Source organism: Physeter macrocephalus, chromosome 11 (genome assembly GCF_002837175.3).
Source record: "Physeter macrocephalus isolate SW-GA chromosome 11, ASM283717v5, whole genome shotgun sequence".
Lineage (NCBI taxonomy): Eukaryota > Metazoa > Chordata > Mammalia > Artiodactyla > Physeteridae > Physeter > Physeter macrocephalus.
Window position 1 is genome coordinate 145,028,875 of NC_041224.1, and position 20,236 is coordinate 145,049,110.

Sequence of the window (20,236 nt, forward strand, 5' to 3'; positions counted from 1 at the left end):
CCGGAGCCTGTGCTCCGCAACGGGAGAGGCCACAACAATGGAGAGGCCCGCGTACTGTAAAAAAAAAAAAAAGGTGTGGAGGTGTTAAAGAAAAGATTATTCATGACACTTTTTAAGATGGTAAGGCAAACTTTATTTAACGGGGGCTACTGTGGTAGGGTTTTGTAATAGGGGAGAGAGATTGGACTCAACTCTGAATACAACAGGAAAAGTGGGAATTTATAGCCAAGGAGTAGGGGATAGGGGGTCAGTGGATGGAAAATTACTATGAAGAAACATCAGGCATAGGGGGGATTATTGCTACATCACTCAACAGTATTCTTACTGAAAGTAGGTGGATGTAATCAGACATCAACTGGGGGATAATGAAGGATGAGGCACTCAATCAGATATTGAGGGAGGGTGATTCTGGTTAAGCTGCCTTAGCAGGATTCTTGCTACAGGATTCTTAAACACTACAAGGAAGGACATGGGAGCTGAAGGTCAAGCCTAGTCAAAAGAGCACACATATATATACAGCCCACACATACTCTTACTCCTATATATACATTAAAATATTTGTATTTGCTATTGTTAAAATATGAAGTCTGAATTACACATAATAACTGCTTGGAAATACTCAGGCTCAATCACTATACCAGGGCTCAACCAGAGAAACAGAATGAGTAGGAGACATATATTAAGGAATTTTTTGCAAGGAATTGACTTACACAGTGGTAGGGGCTGGCTAGGGGATAAGTCTGAAATCTGTAGAGCAGGTGTCAGGAGAGGCAGGCTGGAACTCTCAGGCATGAGCTGAAGTTGCAATCCACAGGCAGAATTTCTTCTGAGTACCTCAGTTCTGCTCTTAAGGCCCTTCCACTGATTGAATCAGGCCTACCCAGGTTATCCAGGATAATCTTTATTTAAAGTCTACTGATTATGAACGTTAATTACATCTACAAAATACATTCACAGCAACACATAGATGAAGAACTTCAGATCAATCGTTTGAGAGTCCGGTTTCAGGCTTGGAACTCATTCCAAAGAACCATGTTTGACACTGTGTCTTGTATTTGGGGGAGTGGGTTAGTATAAGCATATAGGATGTACAAACCAATTCCATTTTCCACTCCCTGGTAAAATACATCTAAAAGGAACAGCTCTACCTTCAAACTCCATTCCAGCCTACCTCTCTTAACTCCCTACCTCTTTCGGCTGGCTAGTCCTTGAGATCTTGGCCTGACAACCTACATTTGAAGTCTTGGGCTCCATTCTTTAGCACCAGGAATACTTTGCCCATCTCTTCAATCACAGAGGTTTCCCAGTAAATAAGGCCCACTCGTAGGCAAGCCGGCCTCTACTATATGAGGAGTACTTTCTGGTAAGCTACCAGCTCTAAAGCTTTTGAAAATGTCAGCAACACTGCCCTTGAAGCCAGAAGGTGGAGTGGTGGCTAAAACATCCTGTAACAGGTGCCAGCTGGTTTATACCAGTCACCATGCCAAAATTTTTTCAAGATGGTTGTATTTTAACTACTTCAGTTTTAAGATGGACTTTCCTATTACCCCTTTTAATTTAGACAGCTGGAAGTTGAGGAAGAGGCAGAGCTAGTACTGAAACTGATAATTACGTTGATCGAAAACACTACCTACCTCCAGAAAACCTCTCCATAGGGCTGCTCAAAAGTGGTGAATCAACTGCTTTAAGCTGTTTGTTCTCTTCCTGCCACTTTGAAGTTAAAAAGAATGAACAAACAGTAAAATAGCACACTAAATGGAGTCAAGAGGAGACGAAAGACCAGACTATCTGACAAACTGGACTTTGGGTCTTCTATTTAATTAAGAATTAGGACCATAGTTTATTTTAAAGAGAGAGGTGTGGTTAGGATCAATAGGAGCAGCTTAGGATCTTAATAATTGCTATGAAAATTCATTTTTTTCTTTTTTTCTTTTTTGGCCGTGCTGCGTGGCTTCTGGGATCTTAGTTGCCCGACCAGGGATTGAACCTGGGCCCCGGCAGTGAAAGCGCCCAGTCCTAACCACTGTACCACCAGGGAATTCCCATAACTTTTTTATTAAATAAGTGCCCATTTACCCATGCATGTGAAATTGATACAGGGTCCTTCCTCAAGATCAGCTCTAAAAGGATATAGCTGAAAGAGTTATTGAATTGCTAAGATGAACACTACTACACATTTACACTTTCTTTTTTATCGTAATTCTACTTCCCAGTTTACTTACTTTTAAAATCTGTTCAGTGTGGAAAAGTTCCATCGTATACAAAAGTAGAAAAAAAATATCATTAACCCTTATGTATATGACCCTATCACCCAACTTTAACTGATGGCTAAACTTACTTATATCTATGCTCTCATCCACATTCCCACCACATCTCCTATCTGATTATTTATAAGAAAATCCCAGCATCATTTCATTTGTAAATGAACTTTGTAACTCTAAATAAGGACTTCCCCCCCCCAAATGTAACTACAATAGGCAGATATTTTAATAAGGACTATTACTCAAAACTAGGTGTGTGATTTTGAGCAAGTTGTTTAATCTCTCTAAACCTCAAATTACTCATCATGTGACCATATATTCCTTTCAATGGGGTTATGAAGATTAACACAGTGTAAATAAAGTGCCCTGCACAGTGCATGCCACAGTGCAGACGTTCAGGAACTATTGGTTCAAATTCCAACATTTGGTCTACTTTCACCACTTGCTCTGAGAGATTATAGGAAGGATGACCAAAAACAAGATGTTTGCTGAACGCTTTAGTTGTTGAAAATTATCCTAGAAAAAAGAAAACAACTTTAATGATAGCACTAGGAGTGTACAACAGCCAGGAGGTGGAATCTAAGAAGTTTAAATGAAGTAGATCAAAGTTATAGGCAAAGTAGAGTAGAGCCCAGTAATAAGATAATTGATATGAACTTATGTGAAATACACTCGTTGACTAATCTCATATCCTTAGGGTTTTTCTTTTTTTCATGTGATCTCCAGTTGATCTATATGTTGGTATAATACAAAACTATTCATCTGAGCTGTAAAAGAAATATGAAACCTTTCTGTTTTCTTTTGTAGGATTTCTGGAACTTTTAGCCCCCAGACTCAAATACCACTGGTATCCCCACCTATTGTCTACATCTTTTTGGATTTACATATTGTTTGATTCTCTCTCACCTCTATTCTAGAAAAATATTTAGTAGGAGGTTGGATTTAATTTTCTAAGCATTATATTAAATAAATTTCCTTGCCAGATGACACAATATCCTAAGTCGTGCCGAGCATTATAAAGATGAATCTGATCATGATTGCCAGCATCTTGATTATCTGAGCAATAATAATATCACATTGCAACAAAACCGTGTTTTCTTTCATTTAGAGAAATACGTTGTGTATAGAAAAATAAATAAATAAAAGAAAAATTTTTTAAAATACGTTGTGGTGATGGAGATAAAATACAGGGTCACAGTGAGAGTCAGCAGCTTGAATAAGTTTGTGATCAGATGATTATAAATGATTACAGATGATTGCTGTTAGGCTGATGAGGTGAAAGGTTAGGAGAGGAAAGGAACATTAAGTAGATTGTCTCAGTCATGAATATATTAATCTAATTAATTAGCATTTTCTCACCCTTAAATTCCCAAACGAAAATCTAAACATGGTAGTTGTTGATTGTACTATAAAACTGACTACTTTTGATAATCATTTCCCACTTAAACTTGTAGCATGTAATAATTTTTCCTATAAAACTTCCATACTAAGAAAATGTATATTTCAAAAAAAAAAAAAAAAAATATTTGAGTACTAGTTAGAGCAGCATGAGCAGTGAGGGAAAGAGAACTGTTTCAAAGAGCAAAGTCATAAATACCAAGTCTAAATGAGCTAAATTGTAACCTTTGTCCCCCACCCTTGAGAGAATGCTCTGTGCAGGAGAAAACAAATCTCCCTCTTTTCCCTTGTAGATGCCTTGACTACCTATTTGGTGGACTAAAATAAGGGAAAGCAAGGACTTCAAAGTTTTGCCAGGTCTTTGAGTAGATAGAGGGTGGAACCAGAGGTAGATGACTGTAACATGAAATGGTTACCATATGGTCATTTCTTATGTACAAGAAGGCCTCTGGGCATGATTAGGAAGCTGGAGAATAAAAAATGAGAAATGGAAACCACTCTGCAAAAATAATATACAGTACTACATGTATTATGGCCAGGAATTTACATAAAATGTGCTTTATTTAGAAAATGTTTCTCCTTAATATGAGTTGATTCATTCATTCAACAAATATTATCTATCACCTGTTATGTACTCAGCATATTTTACATCCTGGAATTACAATGTTAAACAAAACAAAGTTCCTGCCTTCATGCAGCTTACTTTCTAGTGGGAAGACACTAGAAATATAAATATAATGTATATTTTAAAAATATATAATATAATTTCAGCTAATGACAAGTACTATGCAGGGTGGAATATTCAAATATTTAACATTGGTATGGCCAGCTTTGTGATACTTGGTATGGGTTCATATTCCCTTGTACTCTGTATTTGCTCCCTTCCTTCCCTGCCTCACTTCCCTTTCCTGCTCACTCCAACTTCCTTGACATTGAACTTCCCAATAACGTGTTAGTATATAAGCTTTCGCTTGTAACTATGTTCCCACATACCCCTTCCTACTCCTACTCTAACCCCTCAGAACATGGGCCAGCCTTAGACTAGTTGTGACTGGTGTTATGCCTTTAGTTGCCAGATCATGGGAAAGTCTGGGAGATGCTAGGATAGCAAGAACAGGGGATGCACTCAGGATGTGGGGCAGCAGCTATCTGCTTGCCAGCACAGAAGTAGAGTATCTCAATATTATAACAATTGATGTAGCCTTGCTAAAGTAAATCGGCTGAAAATCAGCCCTGCTCCTCTGAAGAAAAATAAAGCAAGCTAAGAGGGTGGAGAGTTATAAAATAGCTGTGTATTAACTCTGTATTCTTCCTGAGAAGTATAGAGTCTTTGGGAGGTGTGTGTGTTTGGATATTTTATACAACAGTTATCTGTTGGATGACCAGAGAGCATGGGAGATCTGTTTACCACACACTGATGGGGAGACTTCAGTGGGAGCAAGAACTAGGAGTGCCAAAGACAACCTTAGACTCTTCTGACAGTGCCTCCTTTGTGTTGTCCTGGACTGAGTAATTCATATTTGGGGATATATATTACAACAACAAATTGTTTCCTATAGACTGAACTGGTATGATAGAGACAGATCCGAGTACAAGACAGTTTTGTAGGTTGGTGTATTCTGTGTGTGTTTTAAGGGGAGCAGAGGTTGCAAGAAGGAAATCCTAGGAACCTCACGGGTGCCCTTCTTTCTGAGGCTGACGTCTGCCCATGCACTTAATCACATGGCCTCTGAGGCCTTGAATCATCCATTGTGTCCTCACTTTGTTTTCAACCTTTTCCTCAGTTCTACCTTTTCCTTCTTCCTACACATATGTAAGTCTGTTCCATTCTATAAAAACCTTTCCTGTGACCCTGAGAACCCATTGATTTATTCCATTTTCTATATCTTATATGCTGCCTCTATTTCATCATCTCACCCTCATTCTTTGATCAGCTAGAATATAGCTTTCATCTCTAGGCTTCCATGAAAACTTCTCTCAGAGGTCACAAATCAACTCTTAATTGCCAAATCCAAGGGTTTTCTCTACTTTGTCTGACAGGACCTACCTACATTTGAAAATGTTGACCCCTGCATCTTGTGAAATACCATTGGCTTCTGATTTCCCTTCATCCTAGTCCTCTTTCAGTCCCTCCTCCTGCCTCCTCCTAAATGTCATGTCCCCAAAGTCCCACAAAAAATTGTCTGCACCTCCGGCATTGCCCCTCTCAGTGGCTTCCTTATCCTAGCCAACCACATACACGAAAGCCCTTTACATAATTTTTGACCCTCAACTTAACCCTTTTCATTCAGTCACACATTGATAGCATCTGGAAGAAGAAAAAAACATTCTCATGTACTCCTGCTTTCCCCACTGCTACCTTCCTAACTCAGACCCTCTTTACTGTTTGCTTGGACTTTGCAATAGCTTTAAACCAGCTTTGCCTCTCCTTTCTCCCTCCTTCAGCCTCTTCTCCATAAAGTCACCAGTGCTTTACCTTGTAGAGAGACAGAGCAAATCCTTGACTCTCCTGCTTAAACCTTCCGTGGATTTTTGGTTTTAAAAGGTAGAGTAACATAACAGTTTCTCTCTACTTCCTCCTATTTTCTAAAATTATCATAAAGGAATGAAAAAAGTTAATAATCCAGGAAGGACCAAGCAAACAAGAGGGAAGAAAAGAGATTTTAATGGATGTTTAGAAGATGGAAATTGAGTAGAAGATGGTAATTGATTTAGCAGCGTGGAAGAAGTAACCATTTAAGGAACAAATATGTAAATGTTAATGAAAAGCAGGTAATTAGCTCTGAAGAACCCCTCAGAGGCTCAGTGCTTATAGGCACCAAGTCCACAAGATGCCTTTAGGACCAACAGTCTGTCACTGGTGTCCCAGCTCCCCTTTCCTGCCCCACAGACCCTCACCTCTGAAAATGAACAGCCAGCCAAAGCTCTAACATAAAACAAAGAGGACGTGGAGAAAACAGGGTCAATGCAGGGAAGAACTTTAAAATAATTATTATTATACTCATAAAAATAAGAGTTTGCACCCATAAAAGAATAACAGATACGTGTATGTGTGTATATGTTGTATAACATATGTAATATATAATCTTTCTTATTAACTGACATATACTAATTATATATGTGATTATGTATAATATCTAATTATATATCAGTTAACAAGAGTTCGATATACATTTTATATATACATATTAGTTAACAAGATATATATATTATATATTAGTTATATATATTAATTAACAAGAAAGAGCTCTTGGAATCTAAATGTTAGTTAACAAGAAAGAGCTCCTGGAATCTAAAAATCATCTCACAGAAAATAGAATAAAAAGCAAAGAGGTAGAAAATAGAAGAAAAAAATTTTTAAAGAAAGAATCAATTCAGGAGGTGCAGTTAATATGAGGTATAGAAAGACAGAAGAGAGGAAATGGAGGAGAGGCATTTATCAAAGAAATAATACAAAAATACAAAATACAATACAAAATACAAAAAAATAATACAAAAATCTGTCCTAGAACAGAAGGACATGCGTCTGCACTGTGTCCCCAAAACAGTGAATGTGAACCCACACTAAGGCACGTTCTTGACACCTACAGAGAAGATCTGAAGGGCATCCACAGTAATGAGGGGGTGGGCCATGGCAGAATGATATCCTCATCCACCATGCTGGGAAGTCAATATCTAAAAATTAATAAAAAATAACCCTTTGGGCTTCCCTGGTGGCGCAGTGGTTGAGAGTCCGCCTGCCGATGTAGGGGACACGGGTTCGTGCCCCCGTCCGGGAAGATCCCACATGCCGCGGAGCGGCTGGGCCCATGAGCCATGGCCGCTGAGCCTGCACGTCCAGAGCCTGTGCTCCGCAATGGGAGAGGCCACAACAATGAGAGGCCCGCATACCGCAAAAAATAATAATAATAATAACCCTTTAAGAACACATTAGAAATATGGCTGTAAATTTGAGTAAACAGAAGAACTGAGGACAGTTACCTGGTGAACAGGACTGGGAGTAGAGCAGAGAACTACTCTTATAATTGTAAGCCTTTTAGTACTATGCCTTTTTTAAAAAAATTGAAGTATAGTTGATTTATGATGTTTCAGGTGTACATCAAAGTGATATATATACACACATACATATATATATTCTTTTTCAGATTCTTTTCCATTATAGGTTATTACAGGATATTCAGTATAGTTCTCTGTGCTATACAGTTGGTCCTTGTTGTTTATATACAAATTTTATATATAGTAATGTATATCTGTTAATCCCAAATTCCTAAGTTATCCCTCCTCCTCTTTTCCCTTTGGTAACCATAAGTTTGTTTTCTATGTCTGTGAGTGTATTTCTGTTTTGTAAATAAGTTCATTCATATCATTTTTTTAGATTCCACATATAAGTGATATCATATGATTTTTGTCTTTCTCTGTCTGACTTACTTCACTTAGTATGATAATCTCTTGGTCCATCCACGTTGCTGCAAATGACATTATTTCATTCTTTTTTATGGCAATATGATGTCTTTTTAAAACTATAGACTTGTATTACTTTGGAAAAATGCAAGTACTATTGAGAAAAAACCTTTCTAGCTTCCCTGCTCCCCTTTGCCTACAAATAAGCCTTAAATCTCCACAGCATGCTTTTTAAAACCAGGCTTCCCCCTACCTTCTGATCTCATTTATCAGCCCTCTCTCCCCAGCCTCACACATCCTGCACACCAGTCACTCATTCCTTTAAGAACATGTGTTGAGCAACTGCGTGAGCAAGTGGATATAAAAAGATGAATAAGATACCTTCCCCCTCCTCACTGCACTGCCTAATGGCAGAAACAGATGCATAAAAAATAAACTCACTTCAGTGAGTTTGACTCGTAAATGAAAGTATAGACAGTGACGTAGTTTATGAGAATCCAAAAGAGGGAGCAACAAGTTGCCCAAGTTTGTCCTTCACTCATAGCTCCATGCCCCTGGTCATGCTCCTCTGCGTGTTTGGGCTCTTTGTGGCCATATGGAAGGACATCATGAAACTTTCTCTTACGGTTCCTACCCAACCTCTCCTCTCAGAAACAAAGGCTTTTTCTTCCTTGCTCCCCAATCACTTTGCGCTTTATGCGCTGTTTCTGTTTCACTCAGGAAGCATCATAAAATAATAACTAAAAGCTCCAGCTCTGGAGTCGAGAAGACTCTAGCACTTCTTGGATGTGTGACAGAGCAGATGACATATCCATTTAGGTTCTACTTGCTTCATTTCTTAGACGAGAAAGTAAGGCAACTGACGTAATAGGGTTGTGTTGAGGATTACATGCATTTTATGCGTAGAACGTAGTATTTATTATGGTCATGTCAGTCTCCCCTCTTGAATACATTCTTGAGAAGGACAAGGGACAGTGTTTGACTTTACTTTTGTCACCACTGTCTGGTCCAGAGCTTGACATTTGCCAGGTACATGTTTGCTATGATGATAAAGGAAGAAAAAAAAGTATTCTGAAAAGTTTTGATGGAGACTATGTAAACTAAACTGCCAAGATCCTCCTTACTGGTCATTGCACCCATTCCTCATATGTTGTGACTCTTGGCTGCTAACAGCTCATAGCTGTATCCTTCTGCTTGGGAGAATTGCTCTTAAATGATGAGAGCTACCTAATCAGGGAGGTTATACGCTACCACCACCCTCTCACCCAACCCAATGACTGAATGATAAGGGGGTATAAAAGGCTTGCCTCCTTTCTTGGAGGTGACACACACAACTCCATGGTGCCATCCATACTCCAGAGCTCCTTGTAGGATCAGACTGAGGATAAACTTCAGCTGAACCCACATCTTTGCCTAGCCCCTTCTACTCTGTTCTGTTTCCTGCACTGCCTTACAGGTTTCATCTGACATCACTTTCTCCAAAAATCACTGGCACAAGAATCCTTATCTCAGACTCTGCTTCTTGAGAACCTAAGATAATAAACATCTGATGTTAAAACAGTCACGCAAAGAAGACAAGAATTGAAAAGATCAATAATAAAAGCAAAAGCAACAACCAAATGGTAGAACTAGATTTTTCCTACTTCAGGACAATCTCTTCTTAGCTGAAATATGTGATAAAAATGACATTGTAATGAGATCTAACAAGTCAGCTAAAAACCAAAAAGAAGACTATTTGAAATATGGATTTCTATACACTTTTCCAGCAAATGAATCTTGCCTTAGTGACTATAATGGATTGAGGTAGTAGCTAATAATACTATAAAAACACTATTAATAAGGTATTTAAAATCGATGCATCCAGAATATGAAGCTAAATTTCAACAATCTTTTGAGCAATATTTAAAATTATGTGACATGCAACACTTTATACAATTTCACTAAACTAAGTGGTAAATGTTTAGAATTCTAAGATTTCTTACTTCTGAGGTTTCTTACTTAAAAGTGAAAGACAAAACAAAACAAAAGTAGCAATAACTAAAAAAAAAAATCAATTCATACACCACTGGGGAAATATTTCTTTCCTGCAACAGTTAAAATAGCTAAAATAAAGAATTTTTAAAAAGAGACAAACTAAAATACATTCTTTAGATAACATTCTAAAGGGAATATGCATAGAAAATATTGTGCAAAGTTGAAGAGACAAGTATTAAAACAAGTTATGCAGTGTGGGAGGTTCCTATTCATTTGGATGAACGTGTAAGTGTTTCTCATCTGTTTCAGCTTATGGTATTTGTTAAATTCTGAGTTAAGAATGAAGTACAGGAAGAACTAATTTTCCTGAGCCATTAAAAGAAAGATATCCCAGTGAGGTTATGTTTTCAGTAATAAATGACTTTGCTAATAAAAACAATTTTGCATGGGAAAACAAAAACTGATTTTTTTTAGTGGAGCAACTGGTTTCACTAGAATAAATGAATTCTCTGGAACATGGTTACAGTGCTAATAACACGTGAAATCAAATCACTGGATTCTTCATTGGTAAGTTACAATGACAGGAAAGTTGGAGCCAGACTGTATGAAATTCTACAGAATATCCTCTATTTTAATAGAAACAAGACTTTAAAATTTTAGTGTAGACTCTTTACAATACTTTTTAATTATCCGTAGAATGGGCATAAAATTTTTTTATACAACAGAGAGAGGTTTACTGATATTTTGTGGCAGAGTACTTAAAAGAGCTGCCAAAGTGCAGATGAGTTTCACATTTTCCCTTTACAAAAAAGAAAGTGTTTCAAATTTCCTGTGCTGACAAGTGGCTCTCTGCAAATGCAATGTTGGCATTTATTTTGGGGAACAGAAAAAAGGAACACTTTATCTGTTCCTTCAAGGTAATAGCGACCTTTTAACAATGAATGGAAAAGTAATTGCTTATCAAAAGCAAGTACAGGGACTTCCCTGGTGGTCCCGTGGTAAAGAATCTGCCTTCCAATGCAGGAGACCTGGGTTTGATCCCTAGTCAGGGAACTAAGATCCCACATGACACGGGGCAACTAAGCCCGCACGCCACAACTACTGAGCTCGGGTAACTTAAAGAGAGAGAGTCTGTGTGCTACAAACTACAGAGCCCACACACCCTGGAGCCTGCACACCACAACTAGAGAGAAGCCCACACGCCGCATGTAAGAGCCCACGTGCTGCAGCTAAGACCCGACGCAGCCAAATAAATAAACTAAATAAAATTTTTATTAAAAAAAAGGTGATTCACTGAGTAGCCATCATATTTTTTTTTAAAAAAAAGCAAGTACAATTTGAAAACACGTTTGGAAATGTTTCTATCATTCTGTGATTTTATTGCTGAAAATGATGTTTTGTCATCTATAAAAAATCAAGTCTGCTGAAATTGGGAAACAGAATTGTCAAACTTGTTTGAAAGTTTTCCAATGAAGAGTTACAGTAGATATTTAATCCATATGTTAGATATAAATATACACCATCTGATTGACATTAGGGAAAATTTCTAGTGGAATTTAAACAAAAACTTCCACTTTTCTAGTGGAATTTTCAACAGAAATTTCCATAATTAGGATACAGATAATAAAAAATGAGTATCCTGATTTTGCACCACTTCCCTTTGAACCTTAGTACCTTTTTGAAGTATGTTTTTCATACATTATAGACATTAAAACCAAGAAGTGAAATAAATTGAATGTAGAATCAGACTTTCAAGAAGCTTTATATCCAAATTGTTAAACCAAGATTTTAAAACATAATGAAATTATAATAATTATTATTATTGCTGAGAGCAAAACATTTGAGAATCATTAATAAGTAAAAATTATTTTAGAAACCTCATCCTTTAACAATTTTGATTCCATGTATATTTTATAATACAAAGAACATTATTATAGTACATGTGGGTAATTTATTAAGTAAAGTTTAGGGATAGATGCTTAAAAATTTTTTTATGACGAATGTGCAGTCAACAAAGTTTGGTGACCACTGGTGTAGTGAATAGTACTTCATTGACAGAATGCTCTTTAATCAAACTCTCCAAGCTGATACAATTAAATATTTTAATTTCATTCTGAAATAGGTGAAAATCCAAGATATAAGAATAAAAATATAATTTCCAAGTTTTTGTTGGCCAAACAATTTTACATGTAACGTAGTGTGTGGAACTCAAGCATCCTTCCTATAACAGGAGAGCTATGTCAAGAGAGCAAACGTGAAGCAGCCTGCTGCAGAGTGGACCGGGGTCTGCCTTACTTGTTGACTATCAAGAGCCAAGAGAGATGGGCCACCTTTCACACATTAATTCTACTTAACACAGATGTCACAGTCTCACCATTTCACAAAATAGATAAATCCCTCTTGCATTCACAGTGGTGGAGAAAGCAGCATCTCCCTAAAACTTCCCAAAGAATGCAAGTTTTGGCAGACATTCCTGTCTTACTGGCTGAGGGAAAATGTACAAGAATAAGAGAATGAGTTCTCTCAAAAACAGTTTAAAAATCCTAAAGGCAGCTGTTTAAAAATTTAATACAAAGTTCAATCACTTTCCCATAAAGAGAAAAGACCCAGTTAGAAAATAAAATGAATAAAAGATCCCATATACTATTTCGAAGATTGTATACTCAGGGGAAAACCTAAGAAATGTTCTGGGCCTGTATGAAGCCAATTGGAGGATACTGAAGACGATCTGAGTATATTTGAGTATAATTTGAGTGAGCTTGGCTGTCACTTCTTCAGGGAAGACTGACCAGACCCCCAAGTTTAGATCAAATCACTTAATATAGGCCCAGCATGTATCTCTCTTTTAAAGCTTCACAATTTTATGTTTATATGTACAATTGTTTGCTTAATCTCTATTTCCCCTACTGGATTTCATAAAATCTATGATAACAGATACATTACTTTAGTTACATTTATATCTCCAGTGCCTAGCAGAGTTCTCGGTATAATAGGCACTCAACAGATGTTTCTTAAGTTAGTGATGAATGAATGAATGAGATGGAAAGACATATATTGTGCTTGGTTAGAAACACTTAATAATGTAAAAGTGTTATTTCTATGTAAATCTCTATACTGAATATAATAATCATAATATCAACAGCATTATGTTTTGGAACTTGACAAAGTGTTATTAGAATTCATCTAGATTCTGGGGATGAGTGGTGGTGATAGTTGCACAACAGTGTGAATGTGCACAACTGTACACTTAAAAATGGTTAAAATGCTGAATTTTATGTATATTTTACCACAATAAAAAAATCTGACTGGCCAAGAAACTTCTAGAAATATGAGAATAGATGGAAAAAAACCTTTTTTAAAAAAGAGCATTTATGGAGGATTAATTAGTCTTATAAGAATTTTAAACTTATAGCTACAGTACTTGAAACTCTTTGCAACCAGATAAACAAATCAACGAAGCTGAATAAAGAATCCAGAAGAAGACTAATATTTATATGGGAATTTAGTATATGATAAAGATGATATTTCAGAATAATGAGTAAAAGATGGCTGATTCAACAATAGTTTTGGAAAAATAGGATAGCCATAAAAGAAAAAGACTGAAATTAAATTATCTCACCACTTTAGAAAAATTATGAACTTTGAGAAGGTGATTTGCATTCATGATAAAACAAAAAACCTTGAAACAGCACAAAAGTGTATACACTAAAAAGTGAATAGGGAAGCAGATACTTTCATATACCATTAGTGGTGCTATAAATTGATATAACCTATCTGGAGGGCAATTCGACATCTATCAACAATAAAATCCACAAAAACTTTGACTTGTCAGTTACTTTGCATAAATGCATTAAAATGTATATACAAGGATAGACTCTGTATCACTGTAATTTTTAAAAACCTAGCAATACCTTAAATTTATAAACAGAATACTGGTTAAACTATGCTACAAGAATACAATAATATGCAGCCATTAAAATTAGGTAGATCCTTCATACAATTTTTAAATGAAGAAACTGTACGGAACCATATATATAGCTCATTCTTATTTAACTTTCAAAGGGATTTTTATGCTAGTGTATACATTTTTAAAAAGTCTACAGGGTCACCAGTGGTTACTTCTGAGGAGTAAAAGGAAGACTTTTATTCTCCCCTTTATATCTCAGTTATATTTTAATTTTTTATGTAACTATGAGCGAGTTCTATTAACTTGTGATAAACTTTAAAAAATATCAATGGACCGAAATGGCCGCATAAAATAGCTACATTAAAATGTCATGTACCGGGCTTCCCTGGTGGCGCAGTGGTTAAGAATCTGCCTGCCAATGCAGGGTACATGGGTTCGAGCCCTGGTCCGGGAAGACCCACGTGTCGCGGGGCAGCTAAGCCTGTGCGCCACAATTACTGAGCCTGCACTCTAGAGCCCGCGAGCCACAACTACTGAAGCCTGTGCGCCTAGAGCCCATGCTCCGCAACGAGAGAAGCCATGCAATGAGAAGCCCGCACACAGCAACGAAGAGTAGCCCCCGCTCGCCGCAACTAGAGAAAGACCGCGCGTAGCAACGAAGACCCAATACAGCCAATAAATAAATAAATAAATAAATAAATTTATAAAAAATAAAATAAAATGTCATGTACCCATTCAGAAATCTTTGCTGCAATCCCCCTTCTAGAAAAAAGCAGCCTCTAAGCTCCAAGAACAGTGTCTCTATACAGACTGCAATAGCACATGAAAATTTGTACTTCCAGATATTGACTGTAGGAGAAAATTAGGCCCTCCATTGTTAAAGGAGAATTAAATTGTAGTTACAAAGTTACGGAAGTAATTTATTTGTAAATTTTCAAAGACTTTCATTAAAAAGGGCTTTCTTTTAAACACAACTAATTTTTAAAAAATTAAATAGTTCATCTCAAAGCATTCAGGTCAATTTCTTTTTAACTGACGTTTAGCTATGAAACAATACACTTTATCACTTTTTCTCTATCAAAGTCAGCGAAAGTAAGTTGTTAATGTTACTTCCTGATTTTGCAAAACTCCAATATATGCTTTGAATAGCTACAAGAAACAGAGTTCTTTCTCTTGAAAACACAACTATTGTTCCACTCTTCTGTGGTTATACATATTACTAAATTTTGAAATATAAATGTTGATTCTCAAGGGAGCACTCTCTTCATAAGATAAAAATCTTGTGAATACTATTCTTGAAATACCACATACAGAAATAGAATCTTTTTAAGAAATGCCAACCTATATTACCAGAATTTGTATTGAACACTTATTTGAAACATTTATATATTGAGAAGCTTGAAAAATGTAGCATATGTAGGTTAAGGTCCCACCAATATTATTAATGATACATTAGTAGGTATATAATATTGGAAATCACCATCTTGCTCTCCTTTGAACATAGTAGAGAGGAAGAGCTGTGTAAGTCTGGCAACAAAGTCTAATTTCCAATCTGGTAATAATACATATTAGCCTTTTATAGTTTGAACTGGTAGTTAAATTATTAACAATTGGGAAGTCTTCATTCTTTGTCATCTGTTAAGGACTCCAATAGCATGAGAGGTATGGGTTTCTTGCAGCTGTTTTACACTTTTATAATTATTATGGTACTAACTTACAGGGTTTTTTTTCCCCTTGCAATAGAAATGTCTTTAAGTGCAGTATTTCAAATTTGGGATTTTAAGGAAAGTTTGCATAGCGGAAAATAAAATGCTGATTTGATAATCTGGATAAATTTAGGGCAATAGTCGGAAATTTCAGTTCAACTTACTCTAGAAGAAACTGAGTTTATTAAATACACATTATTGAATGTACTAGATGTATTTTTATAGGAACTTTCATAAACGTTCTTCCTCTTTTCTTTCAAACCAAACCATGATTTATAAGGATTATTATTTTTGAGGCAGGAGAAATTATTTTTATATTGACAGTTTTTCAACAAAATACTGTCAATTTAAATGTTGATAAATGTTTAGAAAGTATTTGAAACATGGTAGTTTATGCTATTGCATGATTATTAATAAACATTAGTGATATGTGATTTTTTCCATTGCACTAATTGAAATATGGATTTAATAAAGAGGAAAATAATGTACCTGCATTTGATTGGTAGCAATGAATTCAAAACAATTTGGAAAATTTTTTAATGAATTGTAAATGTGTTGAATACATGAATTTAAAACAATCATAATCACTATCAATCATTTCAAGGTTACATGATAATTCTGAAGCACAGATTGTCTAGACATTCATATAGTTACAAGATAAATTAAGGACAAAGTTCAGAAGGAGAAACAAAGATGTCACTCTTCAGGTTATTGTTAAAAAATGCTTTGATGATGTAGATATCCATTAAACCCATACTATAACTTTCACTCTAAATAAAATATTGATTAGTAAAGGGCATTTTCAATTTTTATTTTAAAAAACACCAAAAATAAATGTTCTCAGTTTTACAAATATGAATCACACAATTATTGATCTCAATGGTGGGGTTCTGTCTTAGACCTTCCCTGGCATACACAGCATTGGCAAATGTGAGGATGCCACTTCAAGCCTCATGCCCATAGCACAGATTGACCAATGGAGGTAACCAGCACCAAACCAGAGTCAGAGAAAGTAAGAGAGGGCCTTGGGTAGTGAGCACAGGTTCAGCAGAGTCAACACTGCCTGTAAATACTGGCTAGATAATCTATTTTCTGACACTGGGTTGATATTATACAAAGGAGAGCTTTTAATTTCTTTAGGTAAAGACCTTCAATAATTGCGAGGCTGAAAGGAGAACTGAGTAGGAGAAGCACGCTTTCTAGATGAAGGGATCTTTTTAAAGGATCTGATTATTTTGAAATGCAGTATATTATTATGTAATATTATATGTAATACAGCAATGTAACAGATATACAAATAAACTTGTAAAAAAAGGGGGGAAGAATTTTTGCAAGGCATATGTTACAAATGGGTAGTGAGGCAAAAATTCAACAAATAGTTATGTTCTTCACAGACAAATATGTCAAAAATGACTGTACGTAGTTTTGATGTGTCAGGAATTGGCTCTGGGTACCTGAGACTTCTGAGTTCAAGCCCCAGGGACTTAAGGAGAGGAGCTTCTCTCACTTGTGGGATCGCTGGTGCCCAATGTGAGTAATCATTTTCCTCCAGCTCTGAGGTTTCTTAATATATCACAACTGGCCAATAGACCACAATACCCTTAAAAGACTTTCAGTTGGCTCTGAGGCCTTGAAAGGGTTTGGCAGTATAGCATCTAGGCCAAGCCCACCAAGTAGATTAGTAACTTAATAACTATGTGGCTTATTTAATAAGAAAGTACCATTATAGTATGTTACAATATAATAACTCAAGTGTGCACCCAAATTACCTGTTGGGCTTGCTAAAAAAATTGCTGGTTCCAGGCTCCAAATCTTTTTTGATTCAGTAAGTCCTAGATGGGGCCTGGGAGTGTGCATTTCTAACAAGTTCCCAGGTTGTGCTGATGCTGCTGGTCGGGGAAATGCACACTGAGAATCACTGCTCCAGGTAGTTTAGCTAATCCCCTAGACGTGGTTCCCTGATGTTTTCTCTTTGTTTGACAAATGTGAGATAAACGCTAGATTAATGGTACTGAAATTTATTGCTTAAGATCAGGTGCTACAAAGTCGTTTGATGGATATTCTTAGCTTTAGGTTTTACATTCTTTCCGATTCATATGCAGCAGTCTAATCTTAGATTTAATGTAGATTTAAAAAACTGTATATAATAAAATTAGTTCTAGCGTGTAGTACCTACTAATTTCACAAATTTATAAACTTCAGAAATATACCTACTGCCTCATTCCCCAATTCTTTTGTTCCCCCTCTCATTATAATCTGACTACTAATCCTACCACATATATTATTGAATTTGCTCTCTTTAAAGTTAAACAAGAAACCCATGGCTTTTCTCTACCCCTTATCCTGAATCCTTCCACTAGCATTTGACACTATTGATCTCTTTGTTCTTCTGGGAACTCTTTCCTCCCTTTCAGTCTGGATTTTAGGGTCCTTTTCATTGACTTCTTATCTTCCACCCCCTTTCTCTTGCCCTTGGCAGACATCATTAATTGCTTGTAGCACTCCTATTGACAGAATTTGAATAATTCTTCACAACACAGCCCTTAAACACTCTTAGTTGATCGGTTTTTGTCCTTGAGGTGAAACGTGTTGTAAAGACTCCCTCCAGAAGCAGATTTTAAGTACTAATTTTCTTAAAATAAATTATACATTTTTGATATACTTCAGTATACCAACAGCTATTAAATATAAAGGGAATACAAATAGCAATAAATATCCATTAAAAATGATAGTAACAAAATGTTCGGTACTGGACTTTTAAACATTCTAGTATAACTTGCTGAAGACGTGTACAGGCAGAGAGCCAACAGAGATGAATAAGATGATGATGATGAAAGATCAAACTTAAAATTATTTGTAGAGGTAATTTTAAGGGTCTTCTATCTTCTTACAATCCCATGGTGATTTCTGAGACATAAGAGAATTTCAGATCTAACTAGACTGGGACAGAGAATACATTCTTGATGATAAAGCAAAAACTTTCTCTTTGGATCTAGCTATTAAAAGAAACAAACTTGCTTTATGTTTCAAAATTACTTTGGGTACGAGGGCTCTTTAAATCTCTGTGGAAAAAGGAAATAGAAATGCTGTTAGGCAAGAGGACAGGATATAGTCTTATTTATTCACCTCTGTTGGCTCCCTGCCTATTTGCAGTCACATGCAATTACAAAATAATAATAATAAAAAATTAAAACACATAGAAGAATCTTTAGAGTAGCATTGTTATAGCAAAAAATTAGCAGCAATCTGAAAGTCCATTAATATAGTAATCATTAAGTAAACTCTGGTAGATTTATGTAATTATACCATGCAGCACTGTAAAATAATAAGGTAGATCTATTCAGTCATTCATAGGATCTATTCAGTCATTTATTGAATTGGTGCTGGGAATAATGCAGAGAACATGATAGATATGGTTCCTGCCCTCATGGAGCTTCCAGGCTAGTGGGGAAAGAATATAACAAGCAAACAAATAAACAACATAATTTCAGTGCTATGAAAAAAATACAACAGGATAATGTGATAAAGAAATACATGTAGGAGATGGGGGCCCATTAGATAAGATGACCAAGGAAAGCTTCATTGAGGAGGTGCTATTTAAGCTGAGATCTGAATGATGAGGGGAAGCCATGCATATGAAGACGTAGGGAGAGGTGGCAATGGCAAAGGCTGTGATGCTTGAGTTAGAGAAAAAGGCCACTGTGACTGGAATGAAGTTTAAGTCAAAGAAGTAAGTAGTAAAATCCAGATGGAGTAACTATATACAGATGGGAGTGGGGGACACAAATTCTATAAATACTAGAAGAAAACATGGGGAAATATCCTCTGGCTACAAGGTAGGGAAAGCTTTCATAAATAAAACTTAAAAAGCATAAGCCAGGAATTCCCTGGCGGTCCAGTGGTTAGGACTCGGCACTTTCACTGCCGAGGGCCCGGGTTCAATCCCTGGTTGGGGAACTAAGATCCCAGAAGCCACTCAGCGTAGCCAAAAAAAAAAAAAAAAAAAAAAGCATAAGCCATAAAGCAAAAGGTTAATAAGTTTACTATCTTAAACTAGAAAAAAACTCCATACTGCAAAAGATATAACAAACAAGCCTCAATAAGTGACACAGATAAAGATTAAAGAATTCCTACAAATCAATTTTTTAAAGACAATCCAGTAGAAAAATGGGTAGAACACTGGAGTAGGCAAACCACAAAAGGAAACTCAAATGGTCATAGAGGGACAAGCATTCAATTGTACTGAGGAGTAGAGATGCAAATAAAAGCAACAAGATACCATTTCATACACATATATTAGCAAAAACTAAAAAGCATAAAAATAGGATATGTTGGCAAGGATGTGAAGCAAAAAAGTACTGTTATTGGGATTGTAATTGGTACTATTGCTTTGGAGAGCAATTTGTTTGTAGCTACTAAAATTATAAATGTGCATAATTCACAACCCAATACTTCCACTTTGGATATGTACCCAAGAGAAACTCTTGAATAATTCCACAAGGAAATTGTCACAAAGGTTTTTATAGAACTTTTTATTTTTCATTTTAGTTTTTTTTTTTTTAATTAATTTATTTATTTGGTTGCACCAG

At 36.1% G+C, this 20,236-nt stretch overlaps 1 protein-coding gene across 1 annotated transcript in view; it reads right to left on the reverse strand.

Moving 5' to 3' along the window:
- Positions 1–130: 130 nt before the first annotated feature.
- Positions 131–20,236, reverse strand: part of SGPP1 (sphingosine-1-phosphate phosphatase 1) — a 67,816-nt gene continuing 47,710 nt past the window's right edge. Inside the window, exons 3-4 of the mRNA XM_007117690.4 lie at positions 1,635–1,710; positions 131–455 (exon numbers count right to left, since the gene is read on the reverse strand). Of these exons, the coding sequence (XP_007117752.2) occupies positions 382–455; positions 1,635–1,710 (150 nt within the window). The 3' untranslated portion in view covers positions 131–381. The remainder of the gene's footprint in view (positions 456–1,634; positions 1,711–20,236) is intronic.